This window comes from Ciconia boyciana, chromosome 8 (assembly GCF_034638445.1).
Source record: "Ciconia boyciana chromosome 8, ASM3463844v1, whole genome shotgun sequence".
Classification (NCBI taxonomy): Eukaryota; Metazoa; Chordata; class Aves; order Ciconiiformes; family Ciconiidae; genus Ciconia; species Ciconia boyciana.
The window spans coordinates 3447803-3468953 of NC_132941.1; the positions used below are offsets into that span (position 1 = coordinate 3447803).

The following is a 21151-nucleotide window of genomic DNA, read 5'->3' on the forward strand; positions in this document are numbered from 1 at the left end:
GCTCAAAGGTTTGTCAGTCCCACTCTGTTGTGATTACCAGGGTCTGTACATGATACATATGCACATGAAAAAGAAGTGATAAGAGGACTTTTGAGTTGATTAATAGCTCAGGTAAGGCATAGCCTGTCTCACACTCTTCCTTTTGGTCACTTAGGTTTATAACTCTTCCAAATGGTGTCCTCCAAATCGTGGATGTGCGGGAGAGTGATGCTGGGGCTTACCACTGCGTGGCAACCAACGCCGCCCGAAAACGCTACAGCAATGATGCAATCCTCAGTGTCCTGAAAGGTAAGGTGCAGGCAGCAGTGTGTTGGGCTGGGCACGTCTGCCAGGTAGCCATTGTGTGTGATGGCAAGCTGAGCTGAAATACCAGTGATAATCTCTCCTGCTGGTGTGGCTTTGCACATGGCAGGCTTTGGTTAAAACCTGCAGAGAAGGCATTTTATTAAAGATTTCTCTTTACTCTGATGGGTTAAGCAGTCTGGATTGGCAGGTATTGCCACCTGGGAGTCACAGCTGGCTGCTCTGCCTGGCCCCAGGACTAGGCAGCCAGCATTAATAATGGGGTTGTTTCTCTCTGTGCCAAGGGATTTTTTTGCAGGTGGATTGTAGCAGCAAGTGGATTTTAACAGCCCTAGACTCCTTTATGTTCTGGGGTTCTTAGAAGGGGTCAGGCACCCTGCTTGCACCTTGGGGAAGTGCAGGTTGTTGCGATCTTATCTTCAGTGGCCTTGGATGGCAAGACAAGCAAAGGCTGGCACAGACAGAGGAAGACACTTGCCCAAGATAGCAAGAGAAACAGTTGGAGGCTGGAATAGTTGGCAGGGCTGTGTCCCTGGGTTGCCTCGCAGGGTCCAGAGGAGGTTAGGCACAGTGACATCTGACTTGCGTTCTGTGTCCGTGTTGCTGGCTCTTTGCTGAGGTGTTGGGTAGGCTTCAGAGACCTTTTTGTGGTATTTGGGAACAGCCTCAGCTGGGATTTCTTCTGGTGACACAGACTGTTGGAGCAAGGCTTTGGATGTGAGCTGTCCTTTGCCTCCCAATCTGGGCCTCAGTCTCTTAGTGCATTTTTCTCTGTAAACCAAGAGCGCAGTGGGCAAGTCTGGACATGAGAATGTAGCTGAGAGCATGCAGTGTGGGGTCTCTAGACTCCAGCATCCTTCCCAGCACGCCTGGCTGCCTCCCCAGTATTGTATAATCCCTGTCCTGCAAGTGGGCAAACTCACCAGGGCTGGGAGTCTGGCTGAGCTGTCCCTTCTCTCGGGACAGTGCCCCCCTGCCACGTCGGTCTCCTGTTCATGCCGACCCCAGTGTATTTTGTAGGCAGCTTTAACCTTGAAAGCTCTGAAATCCTTCCCAGCCCGTTTTGTCTTTGTTTAGGATTGTGTTGCTTGGCATTCTGCTACCAATGTATTTTCACAGAGATGGCTTTGCTGTTCATCCATCAGCAGGGAGTATAATTAACTGTGGAGCCTGAGACTATACCTCTGATCAATGGATTGTGTCGTGGAGGTAATCTGTGTGGAATCTGAGGAGAATTTGTGAGGGGTTGAATGCTCTGTATCTAATTGCCAGCCCCTGCCAGATCCTCTGTGTGCTTAATGAAGCACAGAGGTGAGGGGAGCGCTTGCTATGGGCCGTTCCACGCTCCAGAGACAGCTCCCATGTTGGGTCTGGTTTGCTGTTGATCAGGCTACAAAGGTGAATATGCTGTCCTTGGCATCATAACTCATTCTGCATAATAGTATCTTGTAACTCTGCAATGTTTAATCTGCTTTGCAAATGCAGGCAATGGAAGAGGTTAAATGGGAAGCGTTCCTTCTGGAGCACCAGCCGGCCTGAGCAGATTTCTGCCTGGAGTTCTCACCCAAATCTCGCTTCTGCAGCACCACACCACCCGCTGGCTGCAAAAACAAATATGCGAGGTTGAGTTTTTCACCAGATTGAGCTGATAGTGATGAAAAACATGCCTGTTAAATCTCTGGGGTTTTTTTATAATTGGGGAGAAGTATCTCTGAGGCAGATGGGAAACTGCAGTGACCTATTCAGGCTGCAAACTCCTCCATGAGTGACTGGCATGGTATTGATCCTTTTTTGTTTCAGCACTTCACCTTCAGAGGCACATTTTTGGATGCCTGGACGGGCTTGAGGAGTCTTTTCCTCCTTGTTCAGAAGCAGCTGATAGTAGCTGGAGTGAACTGGTCAGGCAGAAATCCTTTGCCGGTTGTAAATAATAGAACCGAACTAAACCAAAACAAACAAAAAATCCCAGAGGAAAAAAAAAAGAGAACAATAACCTGAAATACCACTATTTAGTGTTGCTTGAGCTGCTTATTTGGAAATTTCAGGGACCAAACTCCTATGTGTCTGCAGGCAGGAACAACTAAACTGCTTCTTCCCTCCCTGCTGATGGCTAGTGAGTCATTTGCACTGAGATAAGATGGGAGTCCACTCTTTCAGTCCTGCTGCACTGCCAAGGCTCCTGGAAAAGGCCTGTGCAGTGGGACCTAGTGTCTCCTTACCAGCTGTGCCTGCAGCTTTGGTGTCCCAGTGACAGCACTGGGCAGTGCCGTGTGATGATGGCCGAGCCTGTGTGCTTGTGATGGATTTTGGGGCTGTGCTGGTTATAATGCAAACACTTCCACTTGCACTGGGTTTGCCAGTGCTCAGGCCTGGGAACATCTCATATTCATGCCTCTGCCCCTGACAGACAGCGCTGTATTTGAACTGGCTGTGCATAGCAAAAGAATCCATTTCCCTGTAGCTCTTCTGCTCAGTTGTCCTTTTCCTCACCCCTCTACCCCTTGTTCCCGATATGATGGCTGGGAATTGTTCCATCTCCCTTATTAAAGACCTGTTCCCAGTAGAGGCAGCAATTAGCACGACCCCCTTCTGTCATATTTGCATGGCCTAAAAACCCCAAAAGTGTTGTTTCCCTTGACAGTGTGACTTCCCCGTCACGTGGGGAAGGCTGTATTGTGTGTCAGTGGCTAAACACATGCTGGCTTTACACAGGGCAGAGAGCGGCGGTGCACGGTGGTGCTGTAAGCGCTGCAGATGTTTCGGCTGTGCAGACTTCATGGTGCAAATTTCCAGACGTTCCTTGGGGAAGCGGCATATTGAGCTGGAAGGGAAGAGAGCAGACGGAGAGCGGGATACAGTCACGCAGCCCTGAAGCAGCCTGCTGTCGAAATAGGGATAACTTGGATTTTCCCCTTGGATCTCCACTCCTCCCGGCGAACAGAGTGCCAAACACATCTGGCAGCTCTGTCCCTTCACCCCTCACCTGGACAGATGATGAATGAACACTGCAGCCCTCCTGCGCTCTCTGCCAAAAAGGGCATTAGGAGCTGGCTGCAGGATGCTTTTCCCAGGCGCTCCGTCTATGCATGCTGCCTTTGCTTGGGGTCAGGTCTTGACGGGACTGTGTCTTGTTTCTTGTAGCTCCTTTTTCTGGAAGCAAGCTCTTGAGCCCTACTTTGAACTCATATATAAAGAATTAGTTCTCAGTGTGTCCTGGTTGTGTTCCCAGGTCCTTGGCATCCACAAGGAAGTGCTGCCATGCTTCATAAAACGGCTCTCAAAGAAGAGTAGCAGAAAGGCTTGGGGAACATGACGTTATATGGTCTCAGCAGGTCACTTTGCCTATCACTTCACTTTTCCCCTCCTTGTCATGGGTATGATTGCTCTTTGTGTGTTTCCTTGGGGATAGGGACTACCTCTTGCTATCTGTTTGTCCCATATCATGTCTGCATCCCCAGTGCAGCACAAATAACCGTCAGAGTCAACAAAGCGTGGTCCTGGGAGCCGGGACTCTTGGGTTCTCCTTTCCTCTCTGTTGTCAGGCTACAGAGGAGAATCAGTTCCTTAATACTTTAATTTCTGCCTCTGTAAATAGGGATAATCTAATAGGCTTGGAGTTGCCCTCTTAGAAGTGATGGGTCTGTCTGGAGAGTGATTATAGACATGTGGTGCTGGAGGTCTGTCTGCTCAGGTGAGCTGGGCATCAAGGCGCACTTGCAGAGGAAGATGCAGATATGTAGCTGATTGTGGGTGTGGGGTTTTTCTTCCTTGTGTCCTCTGCACCCTACTCCTGATCTGCGCGTGCAGAGTAGTCATTGCTGTGACACGTCACCCTGGATACGGGTAAAACCTTTGCCTCAGACCAGGCTGGCAAGAATCAGATTGTGCAACAGCCTTCCCCCAGCACCAACAAAACATCCATGCAGCGATGTTCGTGTGGTGGTTTCAACAGTCGTGCTCCACGTGATCCTGTGCCTGTGCTGCAATAAATGCAGGAATGGGGAGAACAGATCAGGGTGATGGGCGTAGGTACAGCAGGGCGGAGGTCTGGGCTGAGCATGCCACTGAAGGGTCTTCCAGCAGATGAGCACGTCCCCCGTGAGTTGGGATTTAGTACTGTGTTATTAGAGATGACACTGTGAGATTGCCGTTGGCAGAACATCATTTACGTTGACAGTTGTAGCAGCTTGCTGCAGCAGTGTCCCAGGAAATGTATTCTTCAGCCAAATATTTGTATGAAATATGATAACAGGGACAGAGCTTGGAAGCAGCTGAAACACCCTCACATTTTTTGTTCTTTTGGTGTTTGTATTGCAGTGGCTTGCGGGTACCAAGGGAGAGCCTGGCTCTAGGTGCTGGGACCTAGGTGGTTCCTGCTCCAAAGGGTTGTAGGAGAATACAGCTATTGAATGGGATGAGCTTTGGGGATGGAGGGGAAGGTGGTGATGAAGTGAGCAGCACTCGTAGTTGGCCACCACCTCACAGAAACAGACGTGCTGTTACCACAAGTGGATTTTCAGTCCCTGCATGTGTGAATGACGTGCTGGATGCTGGGTTGGCGCTCAGCCTGAGCCCTGACGACACGTGCTGTTCTCCCCTTGCAGCTTTGAACACGGATACTGTGCAATCTAGGGACAGGGCAGTTCGGATTTGGGTCAGTGCTGCTCTGGTCTGACCTCCCTGACTGCAGCCGGGCGTTGATCGCGTTGCGTGTGCTGCCATTGATGGAGAAGGGCAGCGTTAACCAAAGTGGGGTGGTGGTCCCACCTGGTCAGGGGTGGTCTTCCTCTGGCAGGAACCCACGTGGCAGAGGCAGCAAGGCCCTGCGGTGTTGTGGGGGAGAGCTATCCACAGCTGTGTTTGTGGGCACAGGAGACTGCTTAAGGCTGTGCTTGTGGGAGGGGAGAGGGTCATGGAAATGCGTAGGGAGAGAAAACATGGGCTGGGATAAGGCAGCTGCATTTTTACTGTGAGTTGTTGGCTTAACCAGCAAGTGATGCTTCACCTCTGGAGAAGGAGGCATCCCAGTTCCAGCCTGCAATTGCTGTGTCCCCATTCCTTGTGCCTCTTCTGCTGGGCACAGACCTCTGCCACTTTTCCCTCTCTTCTTTTAGCACCCTGTTTTTCTTTGCCCTCTGCTCTCGCTTTACTAGCAGTTAAGCAGGGAACTGCTCTCCACTTGACATCCCAAAAGCTCAGCCATGAAGACTCTGTTCATGTGTGTTTTGAAGCTCCAGTTTCCTGGGCGGCAGGTATCTGAAGCTGTTTGCATAATGCATCTGCTGGGTTGTGAAAAATGCTCTTGATCCTCCTCTGTGGCAGAGGATGCTAAGCAAACCACGGTAAGTGTGAGTTCAGAGAATGGCAAGATCAAGGAGGAGATACACAGCATTTCTAGCTTAATAAATAGATCTTTAAAGCTAGAAGTGACCTTCTGCCTAACATGAGCTGTAAACTTTCACTCCCTCTCCCTTTTACTGAGCCTAGCAATGCTAGTGATTTCAAGCATGCATGGAACAGGACTGAGACCACAGATTTTGGGTGAAACTTGTGAAGGGCTGGTGCAGACATGCGTCAGGCACCCACCCAAACACACAGCTCTCTCCTTGACTGGAGTTCGTACGGGGCCAGCATGCATCACACCACTCACATCACCGAGGGAAAGCTTCTCGTAGCTCAAGTGTCAGCAGCCTGTTCCCGCGAGCCGGAGGGGGGGTTTCAGCTCAGCTGTCTGTGAAGTTCAGTGGGGCTATGATATGCCACGCTCCTGACAGCTCTAGCAGCCTGCGGTGACAGAGGGTTTGATACAAAATTCAGAGCCCTCACCTCCCATTAAGCAGAACAGCTAAGCCCGGGGTTGGCACCGAAGTGAGTGGCAACAGAGGTGTCAAGGATAATAGAGCAGAACAAGGGGTGTACGGCTGGGAATAGGTGAGTGGTTTCCACATCCTGAGGGGAAACTGGTCTCTCCCACACGCAGCATTGGCTGTGCATTATGTTTGGAGCTGTCAGGTATGGCCAGGCTCCTGTGTTATGGGCAGCTGTGCCTCTGATTCCTGAAGATGAGAGATGACTGGATTCAGAGATGGCTTACGGTCCTCCAGTGTTCTCCACGTACATCTCTTATTAATCCAGATCTGCTTTGCTTTTGAGGCTTCCTAAAATAAGAGCTGGTGTTTGGTAAGGCTCTGACTGAAGCAGGGTTTAAGCGGCAGTCTCCATTCAGCTGTCCTCCAAGAGTCTTTTGGTGCTGGTGTAACTCTGTGGTGCATCAGCACATCTGCACTGCAGGGATCACACCTGGCCGCTCCCGGAGGGTACTGAACAGGCTGTGCCTGCACAGTGAGGCTGGATGGGAGCTAAGAATAGAGATCATAATTAGGTCACCAGCTTGCAATGGGCTACGGGACAGGAAGGTTGATGTGGTTGAGTTCCTGATGGCACTTGTTAATTATTAATCATTTGTGTTACAGCAGAGCCTCAGTAGCTCTCTGAGGTCGAGGGCTAGCGGTGCCCGACAGCACTTACAGCATCTTAACAGCTGGAGTGAAGATGTCGGAAGTGTCCGGAGGCATAGCAAAGCTCACAGTCCCATTGCTTTAGACATGGGACAGACATATGGAGGAGGCTTGTCCCTGTCTCAAAGACCCACCAGTATCTACAGGCCTGGTGCTGCTAAGGAACAAAAATGGGGTGAGTCAGCCCAGATCACCGGGGAGGCTGAATCAGGAGCTGAGCCGTGCTGCTCTGAGCCCTTGCTTGGATATCTTGGATGCCAGGGATCGCTCAGGACACAGCTTGGAGTTTGCCTTCAGTAACAGAGATGCTCTTGCCCAGCTCTGTTTCCAGGGCAGCCAAGGAGCAATGCCACATGGATTGTGGACAAGAGTGGGAAGCAGGAGAAGAGAAGAAGGATGGGATAAGGAGGGGCAGGTGGTGTTACCAAACACCGTGTCTTCAGGCACAGCCATAGACAGATCGGGGCTCTCTGCGGCACTCAGCAAGTGTCCAGCCGAAGGGCTTTGACAGAATCTGTGGATATCACTAATGATCTTTCCCCATGGAAAGCCAGCTTTCCTTCCAGACTTTTCCTAGAAAAACAGATTTGCATTGTCCTGAGTTAATGCAGATGCATCCATCTGCTTTTAGTTCTTCCTTCCAAGTTGGCAGTCTTCGTTTGCTGCCAGACTGTGTTACTGTAGGCTCCCAGCATGTTGTGTGTTCAAAGCGTAGCTTGTAGGAAGCATTCTGTGTACCTGGCATCAGGGAGACCACACTACAAGGTGGTTTCCCATAATGTTTCTCTTTTCAAAGCTGTGCATGACAGTGACATGAACGGCCATCTCTGTGACCAGGGCTTGTGCTCTGCCTCATTCCGGCTGCCAAAGAAAGCAGGTTGTGCCCTTCGGCACAGCCCAGGGCCTCCTGCCTGTTCCCTCTCTGCTGTCGCTAGATGTACGTGAATTGCAAATAGATCTGATGTTGCAAATAAATCTGAATAGCAAATAGATCTGATGAAATAGGTGTCAGCCCCTGGGAAACATCAGCCTCCGAGCACAAGGAGGAAGTTACTGGAGTGAAATGGCTCCGGTTACTGAGACAAGGTGAGGTGACTGAGTAAGGACGAGTTTCAGGGCTTGTGCCCTGTGAGCCAGAAGGGTCTTCTGTTGACCATGTCTCTGTCTCATTTCTGTACAAGAGGTAACAGAGCGTCTTTACCTTTTTTCTTGGAGATTTCTCCTACATAATCCTGGAAGGTGATGTGCTGGCCTAGGAAGATGACAGAGCGCACTGGTGTAATGATGGTTAAAGAAGTGTGGGAATGTTCACACTGAATCCCAGAGGCTGGCAAGTTTGGGTTCCCAGGGCCATTCGGTGTTTACTGATTTGAGGGAGTTGTCTATATTTAAATCTCTGATACCGTGGCTTTTGTTAAGGGTCTTCTGATGCCTTCTGGCTATTACTTTTGCACTTTCACTTCTGTGAATTAGCTATGTTACGAACTCTGAGCAGATGGAGTCACAGAGATGCTGAGAGATGTGCCCACAGCAGCACAGTGAGTTAGTGGCAGAGACCAGGGAAGACTCTCTTTCTCTTGAACCACTGGACCAGAGCCTAGCCCTGCTGGGAAGCTGGGACCTTGTCCTGGCTGGTCAGGGCTGAGGCGCTGTGCTAGAGCTGTGTGGAGGATTGGTGTCCACAGCAGCCAGACAGGTTGACCGACTGGACTGGAGCAGCACAGGTCACATGAAGGATGGGGTCCGGTTGTGCCCTTGTGCTGCAGAGAATGGCGTGTTGCAGTAGCATCAGTGTTGTCAGCCGTGGGACGTGCCTGGCATAGTATTGTGGTTCCTGTTCTGGTGATAACTTTGCAAAGCATCCTCTTGCAGCCCTTGTCCTTCTTGTCTGTGTTCCTGGCAGCTGCTGGGGAATGGCTGGGGCTTGCAGTGCTTTAAGAGCTCAGCGTGAGTAACATAAGCTGTCTGGGTCTTAGGGTTAGGGCAGGGAGTGTGCTCTGCCGTTCTCCAAACTGCTTTCAGAGACACTGAGGTACCTTTGCTCCTTTCTTCACTTCTTTTTCTTGGCCTCTCATCTGATCTAGAGGCTTAACTCCTACTGTACACTGAATGACTTTACTTCAAGGAGTTTGTTTGCACTAGGATCTATGAAAATGTGCCAAGAATGGCTAAAGGCTTGTTAATTACACAAAGGTGACATTATCAATAATGCCCCAATATGGTCCTCCTGATAGGTCTCAGTGTCCACTGTACCCTAAGCTTGGATTTCCTATTGCCTCTGCCGCATTCCAGCTCGTGGTCTGCTTCTTCTGCCTCCCAGAAACTCGCTGTGACGGATCTGCAGGCTTCTGAGGATTCACATGCATGGCCTCAGGTCTCCAACCCCTTTGGCTAACTTGAGCCTGCGGCAGAAAACCAGAAGAGCCCTAATTCTTGTAAGAAGCAGCAGCTGTCTGTGCAGTGGGGCTACAGGGCTGCATGGCCGCGGCTGTCGGCACGGCACCTCCTGTTTATTTTGCCTAGCTCCCGCTCGGAGCAGTGCAAATGTAGGCACTTCCAAGCACTCGCTGGGGAAGCGAGCAGGAATTTGTTGTGCAGTCTGGCTGGCTCTCGTCCCTTTTGGCGTGATGAAGAGCAGTTCCAAACGCATGTACGCAAACAGAGAGCCAATGTTGACAGCTTTACAGGAGTTGGAGTGGTGGGCAAAGCACGCTCCGACTGCTTTGCAGCAGAGCTAAACTTTCCCTGGATATGTAAAACTCCACACCATAAAGGTGCAAGGGTTTGGGGTGGGGGAAGAGGCCCCTAAAAATCCAAAGCCGTTCCTGGAAACCTGCCACTGCTCAGCCTCTTTCTGGGCTTCTGGTTACATATAGTTCAGGGTGTCAACTTGTGGCTGAGCTAGTACATTAAAGGATTTAATTTCTGAGCTGAAATCTGTCAGCTGTATAAAGAAGTCGAGGGGAATGAAAGAGGACTGCCTGATGGCCCCTCTGCCTGTCTGGACTGGGATTCGTGTGCTCCCCAGGCTTCCAGACACAGGACACAGAGCTGGGGAAAATGTTTAACAGGCTATTTCTCAAGCCAAGTGAAAAGCAGTTCCCAGAGGAGCTCCTCCTGCTACACTCGGCATGTAACACGCTCTGTGGAGAGACCCCAGAAGCTGTGGCAGATGCTGGTCTGAGGAGTGTGTCCAGGTAGTAAATGAACAGTCCTCATCCAAACTCATTAATCTTTCTCACTTTTTTTTTTAATATTGCAGAAGTGTATTTCATCTATTAAATTCTCCATTTTACATGTACATATATGCAGGCATTAAAAGGAGCAGGTTTTGTGCCTGCTATTAGAAGTGTAGGTTGCACCGTGTATTTTGGGATCTGTTTGCTGACTTCTTGTTGGGGATTTTGTGATATTAGTTTGAGATACAACTGCTGTATGTGGAGGTCTCTTAATAGCGCTAAGAAAGTGATTGAACTTCTGTGTTTTAATCATTTATGCATGTTTGTTTGTATGCTGCTTTAATGATGACAAATGATGTGTAGCTGGTCTGCTGCAGCACTACCTTAGTAAGTAGGAAGAGAGACTCTGTCCCCGTTCCAAAATGTGGAGATAATTTCTTCCCTGTTCAGCTTTTCAATTAAATCTTTGTATTGACAAATGCATAACTGCTTACAAAATGTTTTGAGGATGTGAGGTAAAAAGACAATACAAAACTGATTTACTGAGCTCATTTATATTATTGGACAGAAAAAAAACGTTATACCAATACAGTGTTACTAGTGCAATAAAAGCTGGGTTCCTTTTCAGCCTCCCTTCCAAGTTGACTTGTGCGCTGACCCAGGCACACTGCAGCTGCCTGAAAAGGGAAAGAAAGGAGCATTTCTAATGATGGAGGCTATGGACACTGGTGCTGCCAGATTGCACTGGGACAACTTTTGCAGTCCCAATACCCAAGCATTGGGTGACGGAGGAAAACAGAACTTGGATCCAAACTGCCCCAGGGGCTGGTATAGCAAAAGTGGAAGAAAAACCCAAAAAAGCAAATGGTAATTTTCAGAAAGGGTGCGGGCTTGCAAGAGCTGCATTTAGGGAGAAGAGGAGGCAGTGTTTGACTTGTGATACTTTGGGGAGGCCTGAATTGTAGGGTGTTGGAAGGGCAGCACTCAGCATCTCTAGCCAGTTCTGAAAAATCACTGGTGCCAGTCCTCTCTTGGCTGCTTTGCTTTCCTGCTTGCAAAGCTGTGCATTGCTGTGTTCAGATGAGAACAGTTACAAAGGAAGAAATGCTTGTTGCTAAGCATGCTCAGGTTTGAGATCTGGCATTGTTTATATTGCCCCCAAAGCAGATGTGCCAAAGTGTTAGGATACAGTTAGGCAAGTGTCCTGCCTAGAGATTTTACATGCTAGTTATCTCCTGTCCTGGATCTAGCCCAGAAGTACAAATAAATTGTAGATAAATTTCCAGGAAAGGGTAAAGGGAAGAGGAAGGCACGTGTGGAGGATGTTTTTTCTCCTCCATGATTGCTGTCAGCTTTCTCCCTGCACAGTCCAGGAGGTCTGTGAGTTGTCTGAGAAAAGGGAGAGAGCTAGGGAGTAGGAGTAGGACATGCTCTGCAAACACAGCGCCTGCATTTTTGAAGGTGTGTGCCTTGCAATGGGTAATTTGCTCCTTTATTGTCTGCAGAATAACAGCAGTGACAGCATTGACTTTCTCTAATGAACAGCTGCTCAGTGCTAGAATCTATTCCCGGGGGAGGCTTGCAGGGATGAATAAGGTTTCATGCTCCTCCTCCAGAGAGGGTGAGAAAGTTCGCAGAACAGAAGATTGTTGCTTGATTGTTGGATATCTCCAAATCTTGAACTGCTGACAGCTGAGGGCTGAATGTGTCACCATGCAAGTCATGTTTAACCTTCCAGCACTTTCGCCGAGGCAGGGTGTTTATGGAGTCGGGAGAGAGATGTTAGTTCCCGTCCAAGAAGTCATCCTCTTGTCACTGCAAACGACCGTCACAAATTGTCTGAACAAAAACCAGCCTCCTGTTTTCCTCCTGTTACCCTGCCTGAATTCTTTGCTGATACTCTGCACTAACAAGAGCAGGGAGGCAGGAGAGGATAGCTGATGAATTATGGATTCATTAGAGGCAGACTCAAGTTGTAAACTCTTGGAGTTTGAAATCACTTGTGTATGTTACAACTCGAGCTATAACTTCAAATAAACATTTTGAGCTTTGTCCCAAGCAGCTCCCCGTGGTGCCTCCCTTTACATCCCTGCTTACAGTTCCCCTTTGCTTTGAAATGATACAGATTGGATTTTTAGAGGTTAGGCAGCCTGTGTGCTGAGATCTGTCTGGCATGCTCGCTTGCTGTCTGAACGTTCCCTGTGCTCCCCTCCCCACCTCCTTCTGGTTTTATACTACACTTGATCATAAGCGATTTGTTGTATTTCCTCTGTGTCTGCCCACCACCTGGCCCTGGAACCCAGCTCCAGACGCTGAGAGATGCCCGTGAGAGCAATGGTACGAAAAAGTGGAGCACCCGAATTTGGCCTGACTTTTGCGTCTAATGATAGGAGAGTGGAAAAGCTCATAAACTGAGAAGTCTGCTGTAGTGAGTCATTCATAAACAATAAAACCTGGCGGAACATTTTGAAATATTTCTGCATATTATCAGGAAGTCTTGTCTCTTGCTCTGTGATGGCAACCTTGCTGTCTCCCTGTGCAAACACAGGCATGTGCACAGGTTGACGAACTGTGCAGGAAAAGAGCCTTCATCTCTAACTCTTTTCAGTGCCCAAAGGATTTCTCTCAGTCCTAGTGCATGACTCTGAGTCATCCCAGAGCCATGTTTGGCACCCTACAGGCGTTATTTCAGTAAAAGCGGGTAAAATTGATCCATCTGATTCAGAAGGGCAAAAAGTCCACAAAGGCCATCAGTGAGAGTGAGTTTTGATGTGAATCCACGGGTTGTGCCTTGGGCTGGGCAAAGCTTTTGCCTAGAGCAGCTTTACTACTTGGAGAGACAAAACAAAGCTGGGGTGGGGGGGAAGAAATCTCATAGATGAAGTTTTGAATAGCAGCACTGTGAAAGCTTTTAGTGCCACAGAATGGCCAGCATGGCACAGGTGCATTCAGTGACCTGTTTTGTTCAGGCAGTGAAAGATGTCTTGGAAATTGCAGCTCTTTTTTTTTCCTTTGGTTCTAACAATATTCCCTCTTGACCTGAAATTATCTTAATGGCAGTGGAGACAAAAAAACCTCACGTTGGTTTTACTCTTTGATGTTTGTCGGAATCCCCTGTGTAGCGGTTTTCCTGGTAAGCTTAGTACTGTTCTTGAGAACTCCTCAAACCAAACGAAACCTTAGCAATTTCGTAGCAGTTAACCTGTGATCCATCCTATCCAACCAGCCTGTTGAGATAGCAGGTGAAAAATGTACTCTAAAGGGGGCTCAGTTTAAAGAGGAGCTTGACTTATAGACTTGCTTTGACAGACCCCCAGTAAAATACAAAGCTGGAGAGAAATGCGTTTGTGTGTGCAAGAGGTATATGGGGCATTCATCCATGCACACACCCAGGAATGTTCTGGGAAAGCAAGCGGAACTGTTTGCTTTTGTAATATAACTTCAATAATAATGGGCGACAAACAGACATGGGGTCTGGGCTAATGTGTTTTCCCAGTAGTTTTTCCAAGGCTGAAACCAGAGTTTTGGCCGAGGGAGAAGGAAGCAGAAATGGATGTTTGATCTACAGATCCCTGTGGCTGTTGTGGCTCTTGGTTGTCAGAGAGACCTTGAGTTGTGCCTTTGGATTTGACTGTCAGGAAGCCCCAATATCAACTCTCTTATATCTTCTGCAGGGTAAGTATGGAGCCAGTAAGTAGCTAGGCATCAGCCCTTTTGGGTCGCCAGGCCTGGTTTCTGCTGGCTGGTTACCTGGCCACCAGCGAGCTCCTTGCTCTTTGGCTTCCCAAGCACCCAGGGTGTGGGACGGGCAGCACCGGAGGGAGGGGTGGCATGGGGTGCTGCTGCGGGACTGTTCAGGGTGAGGGTGGTGAAGCGTTCGGTTGGTCCCTTCCCAGCCAGGAGAAATGCAAGGCCCCAAGGAAGGGTGAAGCTATAGGCTGTGCCTTTACAGCAGCACTTCATGGTGGCTCTGCTAAACAAGAAGATTGCAGAGCTGGGCTGATGGCTCCTGGGGCCATTGCAGAGTGAGGGTTTGTGCAGCTCATAAAATCCTTCTCCCAGTGACTGACAGCACTGCAAGGCAGCTGTCGAGGGACTGAGTGATATGGGACAAGTGCCTTCACATGAAGTTTCTATAACCTGCAAGGTGCCTTTGCCAGCCAGCACCTGGGGCCATGCACCTGAATGCAACAGACAAGTGTTTAAGTCAGGTTTGAGGAGCTTTCTCTCTTCCTCTGCCCTAAGCTTGGTAGAGAAAGCTGCTTGGAAATCTGGCAGGGAATATATTGCCATCTGGCTGGTGGTTTTGTTTTTTTTTACTCTAGATTTATTTTTTTCCCCCAGCACTGCAGAAAAGGACAGGTTTATGCACACAGACATGTTTCAGCCATGTCCTGCCCAGCAGGTATGCCGGCAGCCGGTGGTGTTGGGTAAAGAAGCTCACTGCCGTGGTAGGCTGGAAGTCTGTCCCCATATATTCCTGCTCCCAGGACCTGGAGTGTAGGCTGCTGCCCTGTTCGTTTACATCAAAAGCTGCTGTGGCCCCGCAACAGGTAACGGGTCTCCAGGGTGGGCAGATGAGGCTCACTGAGCCCTGTGCAGGGTGAGCCAGGCCTGAGCATGTGGTCTGTGGAGATGTGCGACCATGTCCAGCCATGCTGCCAGCCCCTCAGCAGAGAGCAACTCCTCACGTGGCTCCTTTGCACCTCTGTCCCTGGCTCACTCTTGAAATCAACCTCGTCACAACTTGTTGGGTTCTCCAGTGTCTTCCCAGTGCTGTGGCCTTCCCTGTAATGGCTGCTATAAAAGCCTTTTCCTTTGCTTCTGGTGCTTTCTCACGTGTTTCCTTCCAAATCCTGGCTGGAAAGCTCCTTCTCCTTGTGCTTTCTCCCGTGTTGCCTCATCCCTCTCTGCCATATGAGGTAGGGAAAGGGTAGAGGCCTTGCATTAGCAATGTGCTGAGCAGCCTCACCCACCCAGCCAGGTCTTGCTGGAGTCCTTGCGTTCGGTTGTTTTGCAGGACTAATGATTACTCGTGGATTTTAGTGCTTTGTTGAACTGGAGCTGGAGTTAAAAGAAAGCTGCTGTTCCAAAGAGTCTTGTGTTTCTCTGATCCTTCAGCTTACGTGCCTGTTGTAGAAGCTCTCGTGCCTGTTTTTACATTAAGCCCATTTTCCGTCTCAGTAGTTCTCAAGCCCAGCCTTGGCGCCGCAGTTGAGAGGGGCCAGGACTTTGATCTGTTTGTCAATGAGGCCTCTGAATCCATAGCGTGATGTGGTTTCTTCTTGTCCCTGTTCTGTCCCCCAAGTTGTCCTGCTGCGGCTGGACGTGATGGCTGTTAGGCTGAAAGCGTCTGTAGGAATGAACAATGTGAACAGCTAATGTATGTGAATGTAGCAAAGCCCTGGCCAGCCCACACCGTGCTGTAAGCACAAAAGGAGATTGTATGTGCCTGTACGCACCAGGCCCTCTGTGTAGCCTACTTGTTCCGCTGGAAGGAGGATATCTGGCTTGGCTTTTCCTTCGTGCCCCATGGCAGCTCTTACTGCTGGTGTTCGCCCAGGGCTGGGGTTGCAGTTTAGTGTGGCCCAGCCATTGCCCCAGGTAAGGGACTGCGGGCGCTCCTCGGTCTCTGCTTCCATCTGCTGGACAAGCACTGGCTCCTGCTCTCTCCCGTTTTCTCTTGGTGCCTTGGGGATTTTGCTGTCTCCTTTTAAACTGTGCTCACATAATACTACAGATGGAAATCCCTTTCACTCATGTATGGACTGCAAGAAAATTTCAGTGTCGAACCAACTCTCTTTGGCAAGACTTTTGCGCTAGAGTAAATGGCAACGAGCCTGGAGATGGGCTGAGCACAGCGTGTTCAGTGCAGCGATGTGTAGCCTCCTGCCATGAAGGCAGGCCGGTGTGCTGAGGCCAAAGCTTCTCTGGTTTATATTCACAAGAAAGTCAAGTATGAATGAGTGTTGCTTGGATGCCACGTCAGTGGCCAGTGTGGGTCAGGCCAGAGGTCCAGCCATTGCAGTGCCCATCTCCAAAAGTGACCACAGGTAGAGGAAAGCACATAAAAAAATGGAGCAGGGAGGACATGGTGCTATCCTTGGACATCTCCCTCAGCATCTGACAGTCAGGGTTGTGGGAACATCTTGGGCTGGGGACTGCAGTGAGACCTTCGTATTTAACAGTTCCAGTAAATGTGTCCTTCGTGAGCTTGTCTGAACGTCTTGGGTTTTGAACTCTGCATCATCTTGGTGTACTCTTCACTGGGTAAAGAACTGGCTGGATGGCCGGGCCCAAAGAGTGGTGGTGAATGGAGTTTACTCCAGTTGGCGGCCGGTCACAAGCGGTGTTCCCCAGGGCTCTGTGTTGGGGCCAGTCCTGTTTAATATCTTTATCAATGATCTGGACAAAGGGATCGAGTGCACCCTCAGTAAGTTTGCAGACCACACCAAGTTGTGCGGAAGTGTTGGTCTGCTTGAGGGGAGGAAGGCTCTGCAGAGGGACCTGGACAGGCTGGATCGATGGGCCAAGGCCAACTGTATGAGGGTCAGCAAGGCTAAGTGCAAGGTCCTGCACTTGGGTCGCAACAACCCCATGCAATGCTACAGGCTTGGGGAAGAGTGGCTGGAAAGCTGCCTGGCAGAAAAGGACCTGGGAGTGTTGGTTGACAGCCAGCTGAATATGAGCCGGCAGTGTGCCCAGGTGGCCAAGAAAGCCAATGGCATCCTGGCTTGTATCAAAAATAGCGTGGCCAGCAGGACTAGGGAAGTGATCGTGCCCCTGTACTCGGCACTGGTGAGGCCGCACCTTGAATACTGTGTTCAGTTTTGGGTCCCTCACTACAAGAGAGGCATTGAGGGGCTGGAGCGTGTCCAGAGAAGGGCAACGAAGCTGGGGCAGGGTCTGGAGCACAAGGGTGATGGGGAGCGGCTGAGGGACCTGGGGTTGTTTAGCCTGGAGAAAAGGAGGCTCAGGGGAGACCTTATCCCTCTCTTACAACTGCCTGAAAGGAGGGTGTAGAGAGATGGGGTCGGTCTCTTCTCCCAGGGAACGAGTGATAGGACCAGAGGAGATGGCCTCAAGTTGCGCCAGGGGAGGTTTAGATTGGATGTTAGGAAAAATTTCTTCACCGAAAGGGTGGTCAAGCATTGGAACAGGCTGCCCAGGGAAGTGGTTGAGTCACCATCCCTGGAGGTATTGAAAAGCCGTGTAGATGTGGTGCTTAGGGACATGGTGTAGTGGTGGACTTGGTAGTGTTAGGTTTACAGTTGGACTCGATGATCTTAACAGTCTTTTCCAACCTAAGCGATTCTGTGATCTTGAGACAGTGAGTTTGTACTGTGCAAAAAGGTCCAGCTTTTATTCATTTGAGACCTGCTGCCAGCAGCTTTCTCTGCTAGATCATGGGAGCACCTGGAGCAGGCCTAAGGATTACTTGTGCTACGTGACTCCTCTGCAGTTATTTGTCCCTTCATGAGGACAACAACAAAAGTGTCCCTCAGAGTTAGACATATTTGGGATAGCTGGAAGAACAGGGTCGCTGCTGTCGAGGGTCATGAACAGTCTGGTCCGCTCAAGAGTGCGCTGGTTGTTTTCATCTGACAACAGAAATTTGGCCGCTGCAAAGGCATTTCTTTAACCTTCCCTTAACCTCTGCTCAGCAGTGGGCAGACACAGGCAGAAAGTTCATTTCAAGCAAAAAATCCCCATCCCGTTCTCAAGCCATTGTGCAATGCAACCTATAGATCTTCCTGTAAACGTTGCTTGATTTACATGTTGGCTGTTCATCTGTGCATATATAAGCTAAATAGCGCTCTCTCCTCCAGATGTGTAACGACTGATTTAGTCTTTGTGCCGTCAGGTGAAGGTCTGGACACAGAGGCTTGACCTCTCTTTGTTGCAGTATACAGTACAGCGTCTGGATGTTAGAATTCTTTTAACCAAGTTACTAGATTCTTTCTGAGCTGTTACAATGCCTTGGCAAAGGGTGTGTTGTGTTGCTGTTGCTCTGTTTGAGGATAGTGGTGTCTTGTTTCATCTAATTAACAAACATCCATTTAGCAACAGTCAACGAAGGTGCTGGGTTGAAACTCTCTTTATTTTTCCATATTAAAATCCTGATGTTAATTTTTACTAGGGCCAGCATGATTAGAGTAAATCTGCAGGGCACCCCTTTGTTCATTTCTTTAGCAAAAATATTGTAGTCACGTAAAAGCAAGATCTGCTTTTCTCCTCCAACTGGGCGTGAGCCACTGCCACACATGAGACTACTTGGGAAAGCACAGCTGGGGTGTCTGGGCTCTGCATTCTATGCTTTTTCAGGGACTTTGCAATTTGGAAGGACAGACTTTTCCTTTTATTTTTGACATTAGGTTCCCAGCCAGCAGGAGGAGATGTCACCATCATCGCCGCTCCAGAGAACACCACGGTGGTGGCCGGGGAGAGCGTGGTGATGGAGTGCATGGCGGCTGCCGATCCCACCCCCTTTGTCTCCTGGATACGACAGGGTGAGCGTGAGGGACAGAATTAAGCTTTTGTTGTCAAGAGGAACCCGTGGACACTTTATTTTAAAAATCTATTAAAAGGCGGAAAAATCTGTGGGACAGGAAGGGTGCTTCTTACATCGGTACCTAATGACACAGGTGGTGTCGTAGTGTAGGGTGTCCTTGCTAAACTGGAATTACTAATTAAATCTAGGTGGTTATAAAGCACACAGTTCACTTCATAGTTGTTTGACCTGTGAAATATATGAAGTTCTAGTGCCTGGATGCCTTTTGATCTAAATTAGTCATCCTCATTGTATGAGCTTGAGCAGTGAAGGTCAGGTCTGTGCCACTTCTCCGGGGACTCAGAGGTTAGTGGGGATTCTGTGGAATCTGCCACTGCATTGGAGAAATAACTTGTATTATCTTGCAGGATTATAAAACATGATAAGATCTGTTAATCATTGGAGTGGCTGGGAGTGTTGCTGGGAGGTTTTTATTCAAAAATCTTACTGAGTTCAGATTGGTAATGGAAGGATTGAGAAGATGCTTAGGTCTCGTCAGAGGTGTGCAGATGAGCCAGACTGGCATACATTAGCCAGGGCTGATAGCCTAAGTCACAAGTAGGATGCTAGTGTCACTTCACCAAGTGTCACATCCATCAGATGTGTTTCAGAGGCTCTGACTGAAGACGTTCTCAGCTCAGGAGTTGAATCTCCCCCAGAAAAGGCTCTCAGTCATTTTTATAAATCCGGGTCACGATTTAAGACTCCTCTCCCCTGTAACCATTTATTGTGGTTGGTCTTCAGCCCAGACTTGTCCACAGGCAGTGATTTTAGCATATACAAATATCTCCTCTTCCCCACAAAAAAAGAGCAAAAAAAAAAATCTCAGAGAACACAACTTTGGAAATCAAATCAGCAGGGATTAAATGTTCTGGCAGAAATGTTTCTGGTTTATCCTGTGCACTTCACAATTAAAAATACTCAGCTTTCCCATGCTAGATCACTTATTCATTGTTTTACTGAGAGCTACTGATGCCCATAGTAGAGTAGATATTATCAGAGTTGTTAATCACTATGAAAGTTTTTTAGATGAGGGGAAGAAGAGGGGGAAGGGGGAAAGGCTGGTGAAACAGTTCCTTGCATGCTTTAAAGTGTTTGCTTGGTCCCCCTCTGCTTCCTAGTGTGGACTCTTCAAATTAGAAAAAATGGATTAACTGTGCTAGCAGTTCTGTGTCATACAAGCATGTTTCTTTCCAAGACTTCGTTAAGAAGCGGGCTGGGTTACTGGATGATTAGTCACGTAGGTAACACCGAGGATTGTACCTCCAGGTTGCCAGTTTGGCTCTTGCCAGCCTTGGTGGTGTCAGCTAATTGCTACCATCTGGAGTCAGATTTTCAAACTGCTCCAGTGCAAATGGGGTGCACAGATTTCCTCCTCCTCTGAGCGTGCAGCTGCTGAACTGTGAGGCCATCTGAAGACCCCCAAAATGGATGGAGGGGGCAGAGGATCTGATCTCAGCTGCATTCCCTGCTGATGGTGCTAAGTAGGTGCAGCTGCTCACAGTGGAGGTGGAGAGCTTGCTTCTGTCTCCAGATACAGGCTCAGCTGAACCTGTGAGAGGCAAATGCTGGCAAGTACTGAATTTTTGCTGTCTGAAGGACATTGGTGCTTCTGCAGGTGGAGAGGGACAAGTTCTGCTGTTGCACAGGTATTGCACAAGCCACCTGGCTCTCCCAACCCACTAACTCTTGCTGAGAGCTGGCCATGGGTTCCTGACATCCCATCCGAGCCTTTCCTCGGCCAGACTGTGCTTGGAAAGCCCTCCCCAGCTCTTGTCTTTGCTCCCCCACACTCATTCAGAGGTACCAATGCCATGGTTCCCATGTTTCTCACATTCTCAGCAGTGCTGAGAATAAGCAGTGCCCAGCACCAGCCTACTGCCTTGTCCAGGTCATGCTGAGAAGCGTAGGGCTATTTGAAGTTGTAAAAGGGTGGCTCGGCTTCTGGCCAGGGGGCTGGAGCCACCCTTTCCTCCTTCTCTACTCAGCAGTGCTGAGCATCTAGCCAGGAGAATGGGGAGAGGGCAGCTTATGGCCCATGTCTCTGACCCAAGCACCAGAGCCCCAAGGAGAACCTGGTGTCTTCCTGATACCTTACAGGTCAGGAGCCAAGCTGGGAGCAAAGAATGAATCGGGAAGCTCATTAAATTTGGGTTCATGTCCGGGACGCAGAGGAGGGGTGAGTTGTTAGTGATTCAGCGCTCTTGCTGACATTTGCACTAACAAGTGAGAGGAGGAGGCGTGTGTGTTTGTGCATGGGGGTCAGCACGCAGATCCAGCAGCTTTTCCAAAATGTGTGTTAGCATAGCTTTCCCTTGAATGTGCTATTCCTAGGGGGTCTCATTGCAGGCACACCCTAGGCATCAGAGACTATTTTGATCCAAACCAGAACTTTTTCAGTTATTACAGGATAAACTAAACCTTGGGCCAATGTTGGCTTGGGCTAGCTGATGCTCGGTCAAGCACTGAGGAGCATCCCAGCAGGAATCCTCCTCTGAGCTGGGGTTTGGGATTTGGGGGTCTCTCTGCTCCCCAGCTGTGATCCTGGCTCTAGTAGACGCGTTGTTCACAAGCCCTCCTAAAGGGCAGCCTGGGGCTCC

General features: G+C 49.3%; 1 protein-coding gene across 1 annotated transcript in view; it reads left to right on the forward strand.

The window, feature by feature from the left end:
* Positions 1–21151, forward strand: part of IGDCC4 (immunoglobulin superfamily DCC subclass member 4) — a 97490-nt gene that overhangs the window by 50333 nt on the left and 26006 nt on the right. Inside the window, exons 4-5 of the mRNA XM_072870222.1 lie at positions 155–288; positions 18376–18510. Coding sequence (XP_072726323.1) covers positions 155–288; positions 18376–18510 — 269 coding nt within the window. The remainder of the gene's footprint in view (positions 1–154; positions 289–18375; positions 18511–21151) is intronic.